The 20,542-nt window shown below is 42.3% G+C and overlaps 2 protein-coding genes across 2 annotated transcripts; both read right to left on the reverse strand.

Annotated features, from left to right (window-relative positions):
* Positions 1-14,842: 14,842 nt before the first annotated feature.
* On the reverse strand, positions 14,843-15,883 carry LOC130612948 (uncharacterized). Its single transcript, XM_057434281.1, has one exon. The coding sequence runs from the start codon at positions 15,881-15,883 to the stop codon at positions 14,843-14,845; it is 1,041 nt and encodes a 346-aa protein (XP_057290264.1).
* Positions 15,884-15,918: 35 nt separating this feature from the next.
* On the reverse strand, positions 15,919-18,423 carry LOC130612949 (uncharacterized). The gene is made up of 2 exons (XM_057434282.1): positions 17,314-18,423; positions 15,919-17,184 (listed from the first exon to the last, which is right to left on the reverse strand). The coding sequence occupies exons 1-2, from the start codon at positions 18,421-18,423 to the stop codon at positions 15,919-15,921; spliced, it is 2,376 nt and encodes a 791-aa protein (XP_057290265.1).
* Positions 18,424-20,542: the final 2,119 nt, after the last annotated feature.

The raw sequence follows: 20,542 nt of genomic DNA on the forward strand, positions 1-20,542 counted from the left end.
TTATTGTCCACCAATTCATTCTAATCTTCAAAGTTTCTTTGAAGATTTGGAGAAAATTCTAAACAAAACACTCTCATTTTGTGATAACATCATTGTGATGGGGGACATAAACATTGATACTCATAATAAAAATGAAATAATAAATTATCCTTACATAACTTCTCTTTGCGATACTTTTGACCTAAAAAACTTAGTCAAAGACAAAACATGTTTATCAAAAACAACGAAATAAGTGTGTTGGCCTCAGAAAGAAAGGCATAAAAATGTATTTTAAAAATGTTATAGATTCTGGGATTGTAGAAAATAAAACTTTTTGGAAAACGATTAAGCCGTTTATAACCAATAAAAGTGGTTTGAACAATGATAACATTATGATTATCAAAGATGGTGCTCAGATAACCAATGACAGTGAGCTTGCTGAATTATTTAATGATCACTATATAAACATTGTAGAAAAAAGTAGTGGAACCAAGCCAATATCAATTGATTATCGAAATTCCTTAGAAAAAGAGAGACTAATTAATGAGATAATTAAAACATACGAGAGTCATCCGAGTATTGTCAAAATTAAAGCCTGCGACGAAAATATAATTTTTTTTAACTTTGAGGAGGTAGATGACAACACAATCAAAAAACTTTTTACTAATTTAGACATAAATTCCTCTCCAGGTAGAGACAAAATACCCCCAAAGCTTGTGAAGTTAGCTAGTGAATATCTGATTGGCCCATTGAGAAATGCTATAAACAGCAGCATAAAATTGAATATTTTTCCCGATGGAGCCAAACGTGCAACGGTTGCACCTCTTGACAAAAGAGGCAAAGACAAACATAGCATTAGAAATTTTAGACCTGTCAGTGTGTTGAATGTATTTTCAAAATTCTATGAAAACATAATGAAGGATCAAATCATGTCTTTCATAGAATCGAAACTTTCAATATTTTTGTCAGCCTATCGGAAAAACTATAAGACACAAAACTATAATTCGTTTACCAGAAGAATGGAAGAAAAAACTTGATATGAATTACGTGGTTGGTGCAGTTTTAATAGATCTATCAAAAGCTTTCGATTGCGTGCCACATGATTTACTAATCGCTAAACTTGAGGCATATGAATTTGAAATTAATGCCCTGAAATTTGTCCTGTCATACCTAACAAATAGAGAACAATCTACTCGTATAAACGGACACCACAGTTTTTTCCAAATGATTCTTTCAGGTGCGCTGCAAGGATTAATCTTAGGCCCGATAATTTTTAATATTTTTCTTAACGATATTTTTCTCTTTATAACCAGAAGTGACCTACACAACTATTCTGATGATAATACATTGTCCAGCTTTTCCAATTCAATTCCAAACCTCATTAAAATTTTAGAAGGTGAGTCTGAGCAGGCATTAGCATGGCTACATGAAAATAAAATGATTGCTAACCCTGACAAATTTCAATGCATTATCATCAGCAAAGATAAGATAGAAAACACAAGTAGTAAACTGGTAAGAATCGGAGATAAAAACATATATTCGGAGGACACAGTCAAACTGTTAGGAGTTAAAATTGACAATAACCTTAGATTTGATCAGCACTTAAATGAGGTTTGCAAGAAAGCATCTGCGCAACTAAATACTTTGTATAGATTTAAAAATATACTTTCTTTTAAAGCTAAGAGTGTCTTAATAGTAAGTTTTGTGTATTCAAACTTTAACTACTGTCCACTTATTTGGAATTTCTCATCTTCAAAATCACTTTCTAGGGTCGAAAAACTCCATAAGCGAGCCCTAAAATTTGTAGATAGCGGATATCCAAAGAGAAAAGAAAAGTACATTTCTAGCAAGAACAAAAGTAACTATATGAAAATTATGCGAATAAGAAATCTATGTATAGAGATTTTTAAATCTCTTAATAATTTGAATCCGCCATTTATGTTAGACATCTTTCAACGCAGCGAAACAAACAGGCCAGTACGAAGTCAATATGTAAATAATCTTAAAACATTGAACTCTAAGAATTTTTGGGAAAAATGTCTTCGTTCATTGGGGCCTAAAATTTGGAATACTTTACCTTCCGAATTGAAAAGTTGTAACAGCCTTAAAAAATTTAAAACAAAAATAAAGGAGTATGATTTCAGTCACTCGGTCTATTTAAATAATTTTTCATAATTTTTATAAAACTATAAACAAATTTTTGTCGGATTTGATTAGTTTCCTGTATATTTATAAGTATGTATTTACTTATTTTTTTTATATCAGGAAGCTATATGTACATAGTTATTTCTCCGACGTTAAATAAATTGAGAGAGACAGAGACAGAGAGATCTTGTAGTTTCTCAACGCCCTTCCTGGCCAGCCACTTGATAACCTCAACGGCCTTTGGTTTTCTGGAACGTGCACAAATCTCCAGGGCACCATCTAATGTGACGAAAATATCATGCCAATTTTGACCTTCCATAGGGGCGGGGTTCTGAACCCCTCCCTTCTCCAGGGTAATGCGTGGCGTGGTTTCAACGCCTTTAAACATGTGACGAATATCAATAATCCCCAGGAACCTCTCCAGGTCAGCTCTTTTGAACAGGGGCTGACCCTGGTTGTTTACCAAGGTCTCGATAGCCTTAGCAGGTACGGTATTAAATAGAATAAGTTGCGAAGACATATTTGACTTGCAATGTCTCGGGTTCCCTTAAAAGCGTCAGCCGGACAAAGATCGTGTTGAGAGGGACGTGCTCATCACTCCAAAATATTCCAACTCCGCGGGTGCTCAAGTCTCACGTACAAACAAGAGTGCTTGGAATTTTTTATTTGGGTCTTGATCCTCTCCCAGTCGTTGATCATGTTCGTTTCTTCATCAATCAATTTCATATCGCTCCTTTCGTGGGGGAGTACCATATGAAGAGCTGCTTCTTTTGTCTCCTAAGGTTCTTTGGGAGAGCTGTGTAGCTTTAAGTGAGGAGCCATAGGCTGTGTTTTCTATGCCTACCTGAGATAGCGAGCTCGAGCAAGGGTTGTCGCTTTTTATGCAGACTTATCATGTCGTCGCTTATCATGTCGTCAATAATGAACAACGTCTCCTCACCCGCTAGCAGCGACGACAGTTTCTGAATCCATTCAAATAGCTGATCTTTGGGATCTATCAGGAACACGTAGTCATCTTGCCAGAGACAGGCCTTTGTAAAGTAAGCCTTATTCCAGCGGATCGTTGAACATAGAATAACGATATTGTCGAAATTGTGCTTGTACTCGTTCTCCAGGAGGTGGAGGACTCGCTGGGTCTTACCACAGCTCGTTGGTCCGGTGAAAATACTAGTGCCTGGCTCTTTTACGATGTCTAGATTCATTTATTCTAGGTTGTGTCTACCTTGGGCAGACACAAACTTTGCACGTATAGTTCGGGATCGATTGCCCTTTGTTTGGTTATCTGCAGCCCACAGGGGCTGCATGTTTGTGTAGTGGAGCCTCGCGAGTTGCACCTCCTCGCTGGGGTATTCTCTGTTCTCTCTGTATTTTAGTGGCACCTTGTGATCAAACTGCCACTGCCCTCGGTTTCCCCAGTTCATCCCACCTCTGAATTGGGACTGGATGTGCTTCAGGAATGTAACGATATTACACCCTAGATACTCGTTAGAGGCTATCTCCGTATCATACTTTAGAGCATTGCGAATCCTGGTTTTAATAAGGTTATACTGATAACCAGGGAAAGTGCATTCCTTAACCAGGGATTCCCTTTTTTGATGCGGGCATTTGTCACGTTCCCGTAACTCCTTCAGCCTATCGAGGCATTTGATGCACTGTTTTATCAATTGGCCATTTTTCATTGCCTTGAAGGAATCTGGCAAACTGATCCTTTTACACTTTGTGAATGTCCTGGTTCCTTTCTTAACGCGTGTTTATACCGTAGGAGGGTAAACACGAGTGTGGTCAACTATTTTGGCTTTGGCACGATAGATGCAGGGATCCAACCTTTACTAACAGCCATTTCACGACTGGCCCTGCCCGCCGAGAAGTAAGCTACCATCTTCAGAGCATCGCTGGTATCCATCTTGGTGGAGGGGCTGCTGATCCCTAGGAACCTTTTCCCTCCCATGGCATATCCAAATGTAAAGCCCAGGCCTACGACAGTTTCGTAGAGCATGTCGAGGACTTCTTTTTGCTGAGGTGTCACGTTTGTCATTTATTATAGGGCTTAGTGCATGTGAAAAATGTCAATATCGGGCTTTCGCGTGAGGTTGGGAGCATGTGACTTCGGGATTTCGGTTGGGTGCTGCTGCTGCATGGGCATAGGCAGCTTACGTAAAATGTAGTAGACCCCTCCTACACAGGCGAGTATAGCAAACAGGCCTCCAGCGCCATAGAGATATACACCGTCCGCGGACCTGTGAGGACCCGCGACAGGTTCCTGACCCTCTTGCGAAGTACTTTTGCCCACGTTCTTCTGTAAGTCGGCCTTTTTCTTGCGATTCCATTCAGCAAGTCTCTTGCTAGCAGCAACACGACCCTCGTTCTTCTTGGTAATTACTTGCTTAGTTTCCTCGCTCAATTCTTATAAATCTAAGACGTATAAGAATCACTTCTTTTTTACAGAAAGATGGAAGGCCAGGCCCTGGTCCTCCAAGTTCTCTATGGTCTCTTTTATCCCTGTGAGTATGGCTTCGGGAGTGTTTAAATCTCTCTCAAAGTATCTCAAGAACTCTCTAAACGTCATGGGTTCTTTCTTAGCCGGAGCTCTTCCGAGCTTCCTCCCCCTCATCAGTGCCGCTAGTCTGTGCCCCTGGGCAACCCTCCCCGGGTGCTTTTTGTGTACTTCAACAATTTTTTCGACGGTCTCGGTTTGTTGTTTTTGTTGGTTGATAATAATACTACACGCGCTGCTCATCTTTCTCTTGCTTTTCATCATCTGTATTTTCATCCGCCACGGCCACAGGCTTCAATTTCCCTCTCTAAAAGTCCTCTAAACCACATCTGCCTGCGTATCTTATCGCGTTCTTATATTTTCTTGTCTCTAAAATACACACATGAAGTGGAAAGCGATCCGCTGCCGGTGTCAAAATTTCTGGATCGTGTGCGCTAGAGTCTCCGGTGATACTGCACCAGTCTGAATAGCGTAAGGTAGAGAGTTTGGCTGATAGAGCCTCGTTGCTTACTCGTTCATAAAGTTCACGATTGTCCAATCGTATCTTTGATAGACTATTCCCCATCTTTATTGCGCTGTTCATCATCATCTTCACCCACCTTGGACATGGATACATGCCTCACAGTATGTGCAGCGACTAACAGAGGCGCTAGAAACGCCGAGTACACGAGGATCCCCAAAAAATCAGCCATGAAGTCTTTGATGATAGAATCCGCTGCGATATCAGCTCTCAAACCCTCGGCGCTATCGAGCTGAACCACACTCCCCACGGCCCTGGTGTAAATGCTGATAGCATGTGATGATAGAGCTTTCGCCGTCTTCTCACCCTTTCATGGATCTCACGCTGAACGCACTCACTGTACTTCCGCAGGTGTGTCGACTTCATTAAACATTTGTGCAAGATCTTTAACCATATTTATTAGACGGCGATAACGGAAGAAGACGTAAGCTAGCACGACGTACGGTAGGAGCAGGGCAACATAGAGTTTGCATTTATATCTAGTGTGCTTATCACGCACACTAGATACTACTTCACTACAATTCCAAAGGAGTAGTGTGTACCCCGTCATTATGCACGACTCTCTTATCATAGAACGCCGAGAGCCTCAGCTTGTTCTGTTCCTAACTCACCATCCCCTGTCCAAACTACCATTTAAGGTCCCCATGTACCTTTGCCACGTCACTTCATTCTGCCTCTTTGACATGCTTTGCACGAAAATTTCGTACCTTCTTTACCTTTGACGAAGTAGCACTTAGCCGTCAAAGCGATCATTCGAAACCCGATGAATTCAGGTTTGAACAACCCTCCCGTTCGACTGGAGTGCTTGTCGGTAACGAGCCAATTTTTCGCGTCCTCGTCGTAATGCTCGAGGAGATCAGGGCGAACGACCTCTCGCAGCCCCTCCTCAGAGATGGCGAAATAAGCCGAGTCCGTATCCATGTACACATATTGAAAATCTCGACCATCTACATACTTGTCAAGGAAATCGTAGTAGAATTCCAATATACGCAGCTTGGCCAGTTGGTGATACCACACTGATAAGCACGCTCTACGCTGACGACCGACCTACCTTTTATAATCTCGTACTCTTTGCCTATTCCTTCAAGGTCCTTGAGGTATGTGGATCTCATCGCCGCATCAACCTCCTTTTTTCGTCTCTGGTAAAGATGGTGTTGGAATGCTTCGCCAAGTCCTTAATCATCTTCCCGTAGAACGAGTTCCCCATCAACTTGGCCGTATCACACGCGATGCGTTTGTCTGGGTCTTTATCGGCTTGTCGTCGCGCATTGCCAATCTCTTCGGGGAACCACGCGAATGGCTTGCCTCGCGAGTACTTGTGGAACTGATAAAAATCGGTGACTATCAGCCCGTGGTCGAGGTACCATTTTTGCACGTGCGTGTATAACAAGATCTTTCGGCTTTCATCAAACCTAAGAGCTTTGTGGTTCCTGGAACACGCTTGGGCCCAGTCTTGGTCAAGTACTTGTGCATTTGCTCTGGGATTTGCTCGTCAGGTATCTCCTTCACCATGATTAGAGGAACCATTTCGCTGAATTTATCATACAGCTCCGGAGGCACCTCTACATCGACTTGCGCAAAACCGAAGAGCGAGCCGTCTCGAACACTTGTCTTCAGCGTCTCCAGCTTGCGTGCTGCTGTCGGCTTAGCCACTCTTATCCGCTTTTCCTTACCGCAAGGGAAATCTTGTAGCAAGGTACTCGGGTAGAGCATGTTCGCATCGTAGCCGAGAATGGTCTTGCATGCGCGTGGTTTGCTGTATTCGTGAGATCTGATGGATGTCAGATCCCTCTCGTGGTACCGGCAAAAGACGATCACTGGGCCGCCAACCATACCAGTGCGCAAGAAAACGTAGGCCTCAATTCTCGTGCACTAACTGCAGGTTTTTGTTGAACCTCTTTACAGGCTTTGCACTAGGTTTTGGAGCATTTGTCTTTGCACTTGTGATTCCAGGGTTCCCCTGGCGCGTAAAACTCGAGGTCGGGGTGTAAACGCAGAGACTCATTCAAGACGTATTTCATCGACACGTCAGGAATGCTAACGGCATCCTTCAGTTTGTCAATCTCATCTTCGTAATCCTGCAATCTCGTCTTTTCGACGGCTTCGACAAAAGGTTCTACGTCGGCCAAAGTGTACTGACGCAGCCAGTCCATCATAGAGATACAGGCTCGCTTGTAAAACTCTCCCCTGAATGTTTGGTACTCTTCGGGAGATGGTGTGTTTTTTTCCCAACAAGACTACTATAGAAGTCTTCGTGCTTGACGGGGCCTACGTGGTTCAGCTTGAGAGATAGTAAAATGTATGTTCTAGGACAGTCGACGACGACGACAAGGGAAATTCCCGAAATCCCGAATTCCACGAATCCTATAAATCCGACAATTCCGGGAATTCCGATAAAATCTAGCGGGAATATTGCTGACATCAAAAAAAATTCCGAGCATGCGCAATCGAGTAGGGAAAGTCCACTGTTCCAGAATCTTTTAGTTGAGACCTATATATAATAAATAAAAACACACACCGTGAAAGAGTTACACGCTATTGCGAGAACCCCTGGACTTACGCGCTATTCCAAGCTGCGTCAGGCTGAACTTGTTGCACTCCTGGATGCACCACCACAACCCATTCCTGCTCCACAAGCATTTACACCAGATGCCTTGGATATATTCGAGCGTCAAGAGATGGCAAAAACCCGTCCTATTAAGAGTAAAATTGAGCGTCAGCTCCCCGCAATTGACGACATGAATGCTATTGAACGCCAAGAGATGGCGAGGAGTCGCTCAGTGGTAAAAAGTAAACTGCGAGAGTGGTCTGATTGGCTTGTGAAGCATGTGCCGGAGGATATTAGAAAGCTGGTGCAAAGTATATATACATCAGCAAAATATTGCACCCTTGCTCTTTATGATGGAGTCAGGAAGACCTTGATGGGTGAAGTTGACGAAGAGGCGCAAGAAAGTACCGAACCCGCTGAACAAGAGGCGCAAGAAGACTTCACGCCACAGGAACATAAGCATGCCCACCATGGGACCTTCAGAAGTTTTCGCATCCCCGACATAGATGGTACGGATGTCGATGGATACTTGGGGATGGTTCGATCACACGTGAAAACCTTGGTTGAGAAGCAGGTTAAAGACATGGGATCTGCTAAGGTCCAGTGTTCCCTCTGGATTCTCTGGAAGAAGCTAGTGGAGGGTACCAACGAGTTTATCGAAGTCGATAAGGTCTTCCACAGCAACATGACACTGGTCTTCCAGGGTACCGTCGTGGACGAGGTGCAGGATACGATGTTTGCCCAAGTCAGAACGCATGTGGAGAACCCAGCGCTGCCCAAGAGCGGTTTTAGCATCGGCCGCATCCTGCATCTCGACGTGGACTTCCACAAGCTTAAGCTGACGAGGGTTTCCTCATATATTGAAGCACCCAAGTGGATAGCCACCAAAAAGGCCATCATTAACCCCGCGAACAAGAACGAGGAGTGCTTCAAATAGAGCATAATCGCCGCTCTACATTATAAGGATATTGGTGATCATCCGGAACGCGTGACCAAACTGAGACCCTATGCGGAGGTCTATAACTGGCAGGGCATCAAGTGTCCCACAAGCATCAAGGACATCTCCAAGTTTGAGAGGAACAACCCAGACATCGCTTTAAGTATTCTCTATGTGACGGGGAAGACGATCAATATTCTGCGTCGATCGACACACAATGAACGCGAGAAACAAGTTAATCTGCTACTCCCACCGTCGACAAGAAGACCCACTATATAGCCGTCAAAAATCTCTCACGGCTCCTGGATAGTGAAACATCGAATAATACGGCAAAAATTCACTTCTGTCTGAACTGGTTGCAGGCCTTTCCAACAATCGAGTCGAGAGATAAGCACTATACCTACTGCAGGGACAACGAAGCAGTAAAGATCACGATGCCAAGTGAAAAGGAAAAGTGGCTCTACTACAAGGACGGTCAACAGAAGTTCGAAGTACCATTCGCCATCTATGCAGATTTTGAGAGCCTGCTAGTCCCGGTAGAAGATGCGAGGGAGACCAAGACGAAGAAGCTGAACAAGCATGTACCATGTGGCTGGTGCACGTATAGTACCTTCGCCTATGGTGATATATCATATCTTTTGTATAGATACCGCGGTAAGGACTGCGTGACGAGGTTCTTCCAACACTTGGAGGATGAGGTAAAGCGACTCTACGCTACCTTCCCTCAGCAGGATATGGTGCCCCTAACAGATGTACAAAAGAGGAGCACGACACTGCCACGACTTTTCACATCTGCATGAAACCCTTCGACGACGAGAAAAACCGCAAAGTCAGAGACCATTGCCACTATACGGGACTATACAGAGGCGCTGCGCATACACAATGCAATCTCAAGTTTAGAATCCCCAGCCACGTGCCCGTGATCTTCCACAATCTCTCGGGGTACGACGCCTACTTGTTCATCCGAGAACTGGGTGAGAAGTATGACACCCAGGACATTGGCTGCATCGCGGAGAACACCGAAAAGTACATCTCCTTCAACGTGAAAATTAAGGTACCCATTGGAGGTATGGGATATGGTGATGGTGAGACGTACAAGAAGATCGATATCAGGTTTATAGACAGCTGTCGTTTTATGGCATCAAGCCTGGAGAAATTGGCAAGCAACCTCATCGGTACAAATACCACAGGTATGAAATGTCAGCAGTGCGCGGTTACATGTCTGGAATTTCGGGATATCGACGCCGAGTATGTAGCGAGCTTTTGCTGCAAGGCTTGCGGCTCGAGTACCACGAAGCAGTTAGACATGGAGCAGGTAAAGGCAAACGTACCAGCCATGGCAAGGTTCATAGATGGGGGTGATTTCTTCAGACTGATGCTTCGAAAGGGCCTCTATCCCTATGAGTACATAAATGGCTGGCGACGATTCAAGGAGACGGAGCTACCTCCCAAGGAGGCCTTTCACAGCAAGCTGAACATGAAAGGGATCAGCGACAACGACTACGAGCACGCGAAAAAAGTCTGGAATTTCATCAAGGGCTCAGAGACCACCATGGGTGACTACCACGATATGTACCTCACCACAGACGTCTTGTAGAGCCGATATCTTCCACAGCTTTCGAGGAGTGTGTCTAGAGAATTACAAACTCGACCCTGCCCACTTCTACAGTGCGCCAGGCTTGGCATGGAAAGCAGCGTTGAAGTACACCGAGATCAAGGTGGAGCTCCTTACGGATCCCGACATGCTTCTGATGTTCAAAAGAGGTATCCGAGGAGGCATAACCCAAGCCGTGCACAGGTACGCCAAGGAGAACAACAAGTACAAGGGGGAGCAATATGATCCCAATGAGGAATCTTCCTACTTGCAGTACCCCGACGTCAACAATTTGCACGGCTGGGCCATGCGTCAAGACCTGCCTATGCACGGCTTCAAATAGTTATCGAACGTTGAGGCCTTTACCGAGAAGCGCATGGGCAAGCTCGTCGCTGACAACAAGCATGGTTATATCCTGGAAGTTGATATAAACTACCCTGAAAAGCTGCGCGACAAGCACAACGAGCTACTCTTTCTACCGGAGCGCAAGGTGGTTCACAAAGTCAAGAAACTGATACCAAATTTGGAACACAAGCGAAAGTACGTGGTGCACATCAGAGCCCTTCACGAGGCCCTGAAACACGAGCTCAAGCTCAAGAAGGCACACAGAGTCATCCAGTTTAACCAGAAGCCCTGGCCGAAGGTCTATATCGATCACAACACGGGGCTTAGAACGGCCGCCAAAAATGAGTCTGAAAAGGACTTCTACAAGCTTATGAACCTCTCGGTGTTTGGTAAAACCATGGAGAACCTAAGGAACCATCACAATATCCAGCTGGTCACCAGCGATGAGAAGTACACTAAGCTCGTCATGAAACCGAACTTCAAGGGTGGAAACTATTTCAGCAGCCACCTCATGGGCGTGGAAATGGGTAAAATGGAGGTAAAGATGAACAAGCCGGTGTATATTGGTCAAGCTATTTTAGACAACTCTAACATCGTAATGTACGACTTCCACTACGACTATATGCAGCCCAAGTACGGCAGTAAGCTGCGGATTTGCTATATGGACACAGATTCTTTCGTCTACCACATAAGAACGGAGGACTTTTACCGCGACATTGCCGATGATGTTGAAGCACGTTTCCATACGAGTGCCTACAGCAAAGATGACAACAGACCTCTCCACATTGGTAAAAACAAAAAGGTGGTAGGTCTCATGAAGGATGAGCTAAATGGTAAAATCATGACAGAGTTCATCACCCTGAAAGCAAACTCTATACTTACAAGAGTATCACGAAAGAGGGCGGCGATCGCAAAGCGAAAGTTGTAAAGAAGTGTATCACGGTCAAGTCCATCACCTTCGAAGACTACCAGCGCTGTCTGGAGGATGGTGTCGATATATACAAAACCTGGGTCTGTATCCAGAACAAGGGGCATCAGATTTATACGCAGGAAGTGAACAAGCTGGCACTTAATAGGGTAGACGACAAGCAGATTGTACAACCAGACCCGATCACAACGCTCGCGAGAGGTCATTATCGCTTAGCGGCTAAGGAGAGCAAATAAATGGACATTGTGTTACTAATCGCCGTGCTACTACCATACGTCTTGATCCTTGCTTGCTTATTTCATTACCGACATGTAATAAACATGGTTCCAGATATTGCAGAGATTTTCGATAAATAGATACCCCAGCAGAAGCCTTTAAGCAACGTGTAAAACCTATTGACAAGCGTCAAACCCTGAAAGATGCATTACGCCAAGGCTTCTACCCAAGAAATGTCTGTGACAAAGCATTACCCGAGGTTATTGACAAGATACATGCCGAGTTCGTTCAACGTAAACTCCAGGAAAAGGGAGAGAAAACTGCCAAGGCACTCTCCTGTCACGCCATTAGCATGTATACCAAAGCTGTCAGCAACGTGGTGCCCCCTGATTGTGCCGAGGCTCTACGCCAAGACCCGGAAGGGGACCCCATCATCAGGGACAGTATGGCAGATCTAGGTATTCTCGTCTATTCAGAATTTGGCAAGCTATTGACACCTCTGTTAGAGGCTGCGCATACTGTATACCACTGCCAACCCTCCATGTCCAAGGTAGTTGAAGAGAAGGTTGATGAAGAGCAAGAAAAGAATGGGAAACAGCCTATTGAAGATACACATGGGCAATCGTGAGTTGGTTGAACGGGTAAACAAAGTACCCACATGCAGAAGAAGAAGAACAGACTGCAGGTATACAGATCTTACAGCTGTTTACGGGGACTGTGCACGTGGTTTAGAAATCTTAACGCCGGAAGCAGATCGCTTTTCGCCTCAAGCATGTGATTTGGTGATGAGTATACATATGAAAAGGGGTTAAGGTAGATGGTAAAAACGGTTTGAAGGCCATCAGGCGGCCTTGTACTTCATGAAGAGTGAGGTAAGAGAATTGTTCTTCTAAGCCTCGCGGCTTAGAATAAAATCAGTGAAGAACAACCACAAGAAGAGAGAGTTATAACAAAGCCAGTAAAGCATCCAGGGAGAGTCGCGCAAGGTCACAAGTTGGCGGCACTGATGAAGAAGAGGAAGGAAGAATTGAAACAACAAGAGGACGCTGTAGAATCTACAGTCCAAACCTCTTCTGGGGTGAGTTCTGGATCAAGTTCCGTACAGTCAGGCGCCGCATACCTTGGTTGAGGCCTTGTCGTACTCGTTTGTGTAGGAGTTGGGTTCTATATTTTCCGTAAAAAGCCTGTAGCGGCTCAGCAGCCTGCCGAAACACGTGCACCAGAGCAGCGTCAGCCTTCAAAGCGCACAGCCCAGCCCGATATCGACTTTCTCAAGATGAAATAACCTAATAATAAACACGAGTTCTAATGTGACCCCTCAACAGAAGGAAATAATAGATATGGTGTATGAAACTGTCGTGGACCTAGGCGTTTTACATTTGCCTATGCCATGGCTGGGAAGAAATTCCTCGGGATCTGGAGCCCCGGCACCAAGATGGATACTAACGATGTGATGAAAATGGTAGTATACTTCACAGCTGGACGGGGTTCGAGAGAAATGGCTCTAAAGTGTGGATACCCGCGAGCATCGTGCCTAAGCCTAAATAGACTGATCACGTTCGTATTTGCTCCTACTAGGGTAAACACGAGTTAATATGGACGGGGTTAAGAAATGCTCGAGATGCAAGCAATCTTTAGCACTTGATAATTTTAGAATCCAGAGGAACGGGCAACAAACGAAAAAGTGCATTACTCGATAATAACAATGCGTGGGTAGAGCGTGCAAGGTACCCTCGTGAAAGGCGGAGGAACGGGTGCAAAGAATGCGATTTCCCTAGGTATCAATATCATCTCATTCTGAACAGGATTCGCGATGCTCTAAGGTATGATATAGAGATAGCTTCCACCGAGTACCTGGGGTGCGATATCGTAACATTTATGAAGCACATCCAGGCCCAGTTTAGGGATGGGATGAATTGGGGAAACCGAGGGCAGTGGCAGTTTGATCACAAAATCCCGGTTAACTATAGGGAGAATGGAGAATATCCCAGCGAAGAGGTGCAATTAGAAAGACTCCACTACACCAATATGCAGCCTCTGTGGATTGTGGATAATCAAATTAGGGGTCATCGATATATCTCCAACTAAACGTGCAAGGTTCTATCTGCTACCGGCAGACAGAATAAATGAATCTAGACATCGTGAAAGATCCGTGCACGACAATTTTCACTGGTCCGACAAGCTGTGGTAAGACCCAGCGAGTGCTGGACTTGCTCGAGATTGAGTACAAGGGTCACTTTCACAACATCATCATCCTGTGCTCTACTATCCGCTGGAATAGGACCTATCTTGATAGAGCCTGTCCCTGGAGGGATGACTACGTGTTCCTCATAGATCCTGGTGACCAGCTGTGTGATTGGATAAGCAAATTATCAGAGCTCCTAGCGGGGGATGAAAGGTTATTTATCGTCGACGATATCATAGCTGATGTTTTGTGCGCGGACGGTACACAAGAAAGCAGACGTAACTATGCGAACACACAGGGGCGGCAGAATAAAATACGGTACATCGGTCGGTCTAGTACAGTATGATGATGACGTTTCGTAGCTTAAATACGAACAGAAAAATACAAAGACACAAAAAGATAAACACAACATAAATAAATACAAATATAGCCTGTGTCGATAGACATACTATTACACGTACAAAATAAAACATGAAACACTAACTATTGCGTCGTTTACTGCGCTTGCTTCCTTTTTGCTGCTTGAAGAAACTCTTTACGTTAAGATTTCAATCAAGAACTACGATATTTTCGATTTTCACTCCACACGCTTGTCCTATTCGTACGGAGATTAGAAGCAATGTGAAAAGTGCGAAAAAACTATAAAAACCCAATTACTTCTATCCCAAATTCTTCTACTTCAGTCAGGAATGTATGTAACTCTTCTTCGGTGAAAACGCGATCACGAACTATCGCTTTCAACGCTCGTTTAGTGATTTTTACCATAGATTCCATCGCTCCATTCATCCATAGTGAAAATCGTGGATTGAACTTCCATTCGATACTATTCTTTGTGAACTCTTTTCAAAGTTTTGTCTCATTCAGATTCGTTACCAGCTCTCTTAGTTCACGATCTGCGACGACGAAGTTGGTTCCGTTGTCGCTGGTGATTGTTTTGGGGTTTCCTCTTCTTCAGATAAAACGTCGAAGTTCAAGAATGAAACAATCTGTCGATAAATCTCCAGCTAGCTCAATATGAACGGCACGTGACGTCATGAAGGTAAACAATGCTCCATACCTTTTTACGGTTCCAGATGAAGCTCTTGTCCTCTTACTTCTCCTGACAATCATTGGACCAAAGTAATCTACTCCTGATCGATTAAATGGTGGTTCACCTACAGCAAGACGATCGATTGGTAGATCTCCCATAAGTGGTGACATTGGCTTGATTTTCTTTGATTTGCAGTATGTACATGCATTTGTCAAATTCTTCACAAAGGATTTTCCAGTCGGAATCCAAATATTTTGTCTTGATAGTATTAGTGTTGCGTTTTGTCCAACATGGAAGTTTGTATGATGAATGTGTTGAATTATGAGTCGCGCAATGTGGTGTTTCGGCGAGATTATCACTTGGTGCTTCGACTCAAATGGTATATCGATTAAACACATTCTTCCTCCAACACGAATCAAATTGTTTTGCATCATTGGTCTCAAAGCTACAAGTGGTGATCTTTTTGATAGTTCCTTGTATGATTGTAGGTTTTCGAATTCTGATGGGTAGGATTCTTGTTGTGAGATGCTATACAACTGTAACATTGTTGCTTCAATTTCATCAACGGCCAGGTAATCAAATTTTTCACGTTCAGACCCTCCCCTCTTTAATAACAACCAATTTCGTTTTAATTTGATAATCCACGCAATGTGGCGACAGAATTTTTGCCAATCGGAATAACTTTCCCATTTGATAAAAGATGTTTTCTCTGGTATTGCATTACTGGTTGATTGAAAGTTGGTAATATCTGTGTCTTCTTCACTTTGAATGACATTTTGGTTTTTGTCTGGCCAATTGCATTCTTCTTCGATTAAAAACGATGGACCGGTTAACCATATGGAATTTTCGGTCGATGATAGTGGTACATATCTTGTAGCATTGTCTGCTGGGTTTAGAGTTCCTGGCACAAAACGCCACGAATTGACGTCAGTCGTAGTACGAATTTCGTTGATGCGATTCATAACGAATACTGGAAATTTTCATTTGAGATATATTTTTAAACTATTTGTGAATCTGTCCAAAATTTGGTACTGAGGTCCATGGAAAGACTACTCACTATTGATTCTCTCATTCTTGTAGCCAGGGCAGCAGCTTGTAATTCTAATTTTGGTATTGTGAGATATTTCGGATTCAACGGGGCGACTCTGGATTTTCCCATCACGAATGTTACATTGACGGAATGCGTATCTGGAATACGTAGATATGCGAAAGCACCATATGCATTGATTGAAGCGTCGGAAAAAATATGTAGTTGAATCAACTGATTATCGTATTGTAGTTTGAGCCATCGAGTGAATTGTAGTTTGAGCCATCGAGGAATGCTGATCGATGTTAGTTTCTCCAGTTCACTTCTCCAGCTCAACCACTTTGTTTTTAATTCGGTTGGTATTTCTTCATCCCAGTCTATTTTGGATTTCCACAAAGATTGGATGATAAGTTTTCCTTCTAAAATGAAGATGCCAAGGGGGTCAAATATTGAACTTGTTAAACTTAATATACCTCTTTTAGTTTCAGGTGATGGCTTGTTGACAACTTTGAATGTGAAATAGTCAGTATTCGGATTCCATAACATACCAAGTACTCTTTCAGTTGGTAATTTGTTTAGATCTAGATTGACGTTGATTACGGTTTCGGTATTTGGAAAACACTTAAGAATTTCACAAGAATTTGAAAGCCATATTGTTAAACGAAAGCCACACCTTTTCAATGCTTCTGTCACGGTTTTTGCTATCGATACAGCTTCGTCTACCGTTTTCATGGAGTCCAGATAATCATCCATGTAAAACTTTTTCGTGATAGCGTCTACGATTTCGCGATCGTGATCGATACTAGTTTGTCGAAGAGCGTAATTTGCGCAACAAGGTGAGTCTACTTTACCAAATAAATGTACTTGCATGGCAAAGTCATCAATGTTGTCGCTGGTGTTTTCTCGCCAAACGAAACGAAGAGCGTCTTGTTCTATCCTTGATACTTTGACTTGATGAAACATTTTTTCAATGTCAGCCATAATTGCGTAACGATTGGTACGGAATGTGAGTAATACATATACTAGGTTGTTCAGCAAGTCTGGACCGGGCAACAAGTTGTCGTTTAATGAAATACCTTTGTACTTTGCAGCTGCGTCAAATACTACACGAACTTTTCCGGGCTTGTTAGGATGGACAACACCATGATGTGGTATGTAGTTGGTGATATCGGATGTTTGGTTCTTCTCAAAGTCTGAAAGCTTTCTTGCATGTCTAAGAGCGATATATTCCTTGACCTGTAACCTATAATTTTCTGCTAAAATTGGTTGCTTGCTCAATTTTCTTTCGTTAGATTTAAGACGTTGGACTGCTAATTGCCTGTTGTATGGTTATTTTGGTTTCTCATCTTTCCACAATAAACCTACTTCAAAATGACCGTCTTTCATTTTCGTGGTCGACTTAAGTATGTGTAACGCATGTTTCTCGTCTTTCGTTAGTAGGTCTGGATAGAGTGGAGGCTTTGTTCCATATGACTCAATTTCCCAGAATCTTTCTACTGCTTTATTGAGATTATCCGTAGTTTCTAATCGATTAATATTGGTAAATATGTTTTTATTCTTTCCACCAAATAGGATCCAACCAAGTTGCGTTTTAACAGCTACTGGTCCGTTGTGTTTTCCAACTCGATAATCCTGTTGAATATGAAGTGATGGTGTATCGATTCCAATAAGTACTGTTACTCTGTCGACGTTTAATAAGGTTGGTATATCGATGTCTTTTAAATGAACATATTTTTGTTTTAAATCTGTGATGTTTCTTTTTTCAGTAGGAGTGTTAAGATCTGGTACAACCCATGCTTTTTCGATTCTGATTTCTTTTTTTAGATTGGTAGGTTGAACATTAAATGATACGATTTTTGATTTAAACGTCTGTGAATTCGATAGGATCGTCGATACTCTCAACGATTGCTCCTTCCCACCTAATCCGAGTTTCCGCGCTGTTTCTTCGCAAATTAAGGTGCTATCTGATCCACTATCTAAAATAGCGTTGGTTGTTACTGATTTGTTGTTATGAGTTACGGTAACCGGGATAACTTGAAGATAGGTGTCAGTTGTGGTACGAGATCGGGTGATTGTTGCCTCAGATTCATTCTTTGTATCTTCATTTTCATTTTGTTGTGGCGGTCCTAAATGCAGCAGGGTGTAGTGACGTTTTCCACATTTATCTTCTCGACACCTCTTCTTAGATTTACATTCTTTTATTTTGTGAGAAGGTGAAAGACAATTGAAGCAAAGCCCCTTTTCTAAAACAAACTTCCTACAATCTGCCACCGGTTTTGATTCGAATTCTCTGCACTTAAAAACAAAATGATTTTCTGAACAAATCCAACACTTCGTACTGCGTTCACTACCTGCACCTGTTGCAAATGTTCTCACTCTTTTCTCATCTCTCTTCGACTCCTTTCCATTTTTAATTTTATTCTGTTCCTGATCTGCGATTAAATTTGCTATTGGATTGAATTGCTCTAACAACATCCAACTCAACCATTTCTCAAAGTCAATCAAATTAATGCTATTCTCACTCGTAATTTTGTCTTTCGAAAATTTGAAAACTGATTGCGAAAGTAGTGAGGTAATCTAGCTACAGCCTTTGCTAAATTTTCAGTTGAATTAATAGCAGATTTGTAGCCCATGAAGATTAGCCAAGTATTATTAGAATTAAGAAGCTGCTGATATCGACGGAGAGATGTTCTGTCGCGAGGTGGTATTTGAGGAAGATGGAGAACGTTTTTTAATTTAAAGTAAGATACAACAACAGGATTGCCTAAGTCACGTTTCAATGCTTTTAATGCAGATGCGTAAAATATGCCACTTGCACCAATCGATAACACCGTCTTCTTCGCCTCACCGTCTAATACACTAATCAACCTACCCTGTTATCGTCAAAGGAAACCTTCAAGTGTACTCTAGATTTAAAGTTTTCCACAAACTCTGGCCATTTATTAGGTGAACCATCAAACCTAAACAGATCAATAACTGGTAGATTCCTTGATTCATACTCCCAGCGAATTACTCTTGCGGTATTTATCGCACTTGCAACTTCTATAATGGTTTCTTGTCCTTCAATAAGATCGACAATAAATTTATCAATCGGTTGATAACGAGATTTATCGATATTTTCCGGATTATTGAAGACATTGTTTTCGACATCTTTTATTTCTGAACGGTTCGTTTGAGATTTATCTTGATTTAAACATGGAAGTAATTTAGTCTGATCTTTATATGGATGTTGTTTGACTGACGAAGATGCATCAGACGGTACATCATCGATGTTGAAGAAGTGACGGCTTTTTGTTGAATGGTTTGATGAAGATGAACAATGTGGTTTAGAATAATGTTTGTTGATGTCACTAGGGATAACGAAAGTAGTGTCGTTTTTAGGATGTTGTAGAGATGAGTCTATCTGGGATGAAATATTTCTCTCTTCTCTGTCAATTCTGCTATCTAATATTCGAAGGTTTTCGGTGGTTGGTACATAATAAGACCAGCTTTTCCTCTCTCTAAATATTAATGGCTGTGTAATTTGCGATCTAACGGACATATCTTCTGAAGCAACATGTTCTTCTATTATACTCTCTCTTAATCTGGCGATTTCAGCTTTATCTTTCACTACGTTAGCCTTTTTATTATTTCGTCTCTCTCTAGCATTTTCTTTTGTTCCAATATTTTAAGCTCTATCTCTCTCTTCCGTTCTAACAAATTTAACTCCCTTTTTAGCTTTTCCTCCGCAAGTTTCACCTGTCACTGAGCCTCAGCAGATTCAGTCTTCCTTTGTAGAAGCAAGTTCAAAGATGATGCGATTGGAACTTACTATGATGGCTTTTTTGACTGCTGTGAGAAGAGTTTTGATATAAACTGGAATGTGTGGAAAATCTAGAGTGATTTGAAGGTGATCGATGCGACGACGAGCGGTGACGTGAGGCCTGGCTTGTGGCATTATCAATTTCTAAATTATCATCAGCGTTAGAATGTTTAAAATATTCCTCACAAACAGATTTTATTTGGTCGATTTTTATTTTTTGCTATCTTAAAAGTTGCTTAGCAGCCTCACTCTCCTCCGCGGAGACCAGATTATTATGCTCAAAAGTTATTTTTTTTTAACTATTCCGAGTGTCTCATTAAGTATATTTGACATGTTAACTATCTCTGAATCTTTATTTTGTTCTGTTAGGAGGAGTGATAAACGATTAATTATTTTAGTTATAATGCCAATATGACCACTTCGACTAGTCCTTAGAGAATTTACTTTTTCATTTAAAACTCCGGTTGAGTTAACGGTAGCTCTAACTCGTTTATCCATTATGTATAGTGATTACGTTTAATCAACTGCTAATGTTTCTATCTGCTACTAATGATGTTTCTAACACTAACGATCCATACAGATAAAGTGGTTAAAACAGATTAAATGATAAGATATGAAACATCCTGCCGGGACTGTGATAAATTTGTTAAGCGAAAGTTTACGGTAAATAAAAATCGGTAAATTATCGTGATGCGATGTAGATCGGTTAGTATTATTAGAATTAAGAAGCTGCTGATATCGACGGAGAGATGTTCTGTCGCGAGGTGGTATTTGAGGAAGATGGAGAACGTT

Source organism: Hydractinia symbiolongicarpus, chromosome 10 (assembly GCF_029227915.1).
Source record: "Hydractinia symbiolongicarpus strain clone_291-10 chromosome 10, HSymV2.1, whole genome shotgun sequence".
In the NCBI taxonomy this organism is placed as follows: domain Eukaryota; kingdom Metazoa; phylum Cnidaria; class Hydrozoa; order Anthoathecata; family Hydractiniidae; genus Hydractinia; species Hydractinia symbiolongicarpus.

What these genes read in the sequence shown, in the direction of transcription:
- LOC130612949 (XM_057434282.1), bottom strand. Translation starts at nt 18,423, where the DNA reads ATGTTGTTAGAGCAATTCAATCCAATAGCAAATTTAATCGCAGATCAG. An exon ending in TGAAAGACGGTCATTTTGAA is followed by an intron (nt 17,185 to 17,313) that starts GTAGGTTTATTG and finishes TATAGGTTACAG; the next exon opens with GTCAAGGAATATATCGCTCT.
- LOC130612948 (XM_057434281.1), bottom strand. Translation starts at nt 15,883, where the DNA reads ATGAATCGCATCAACGAAATTCGTACTACGACTGACGTCAATTCGTGG.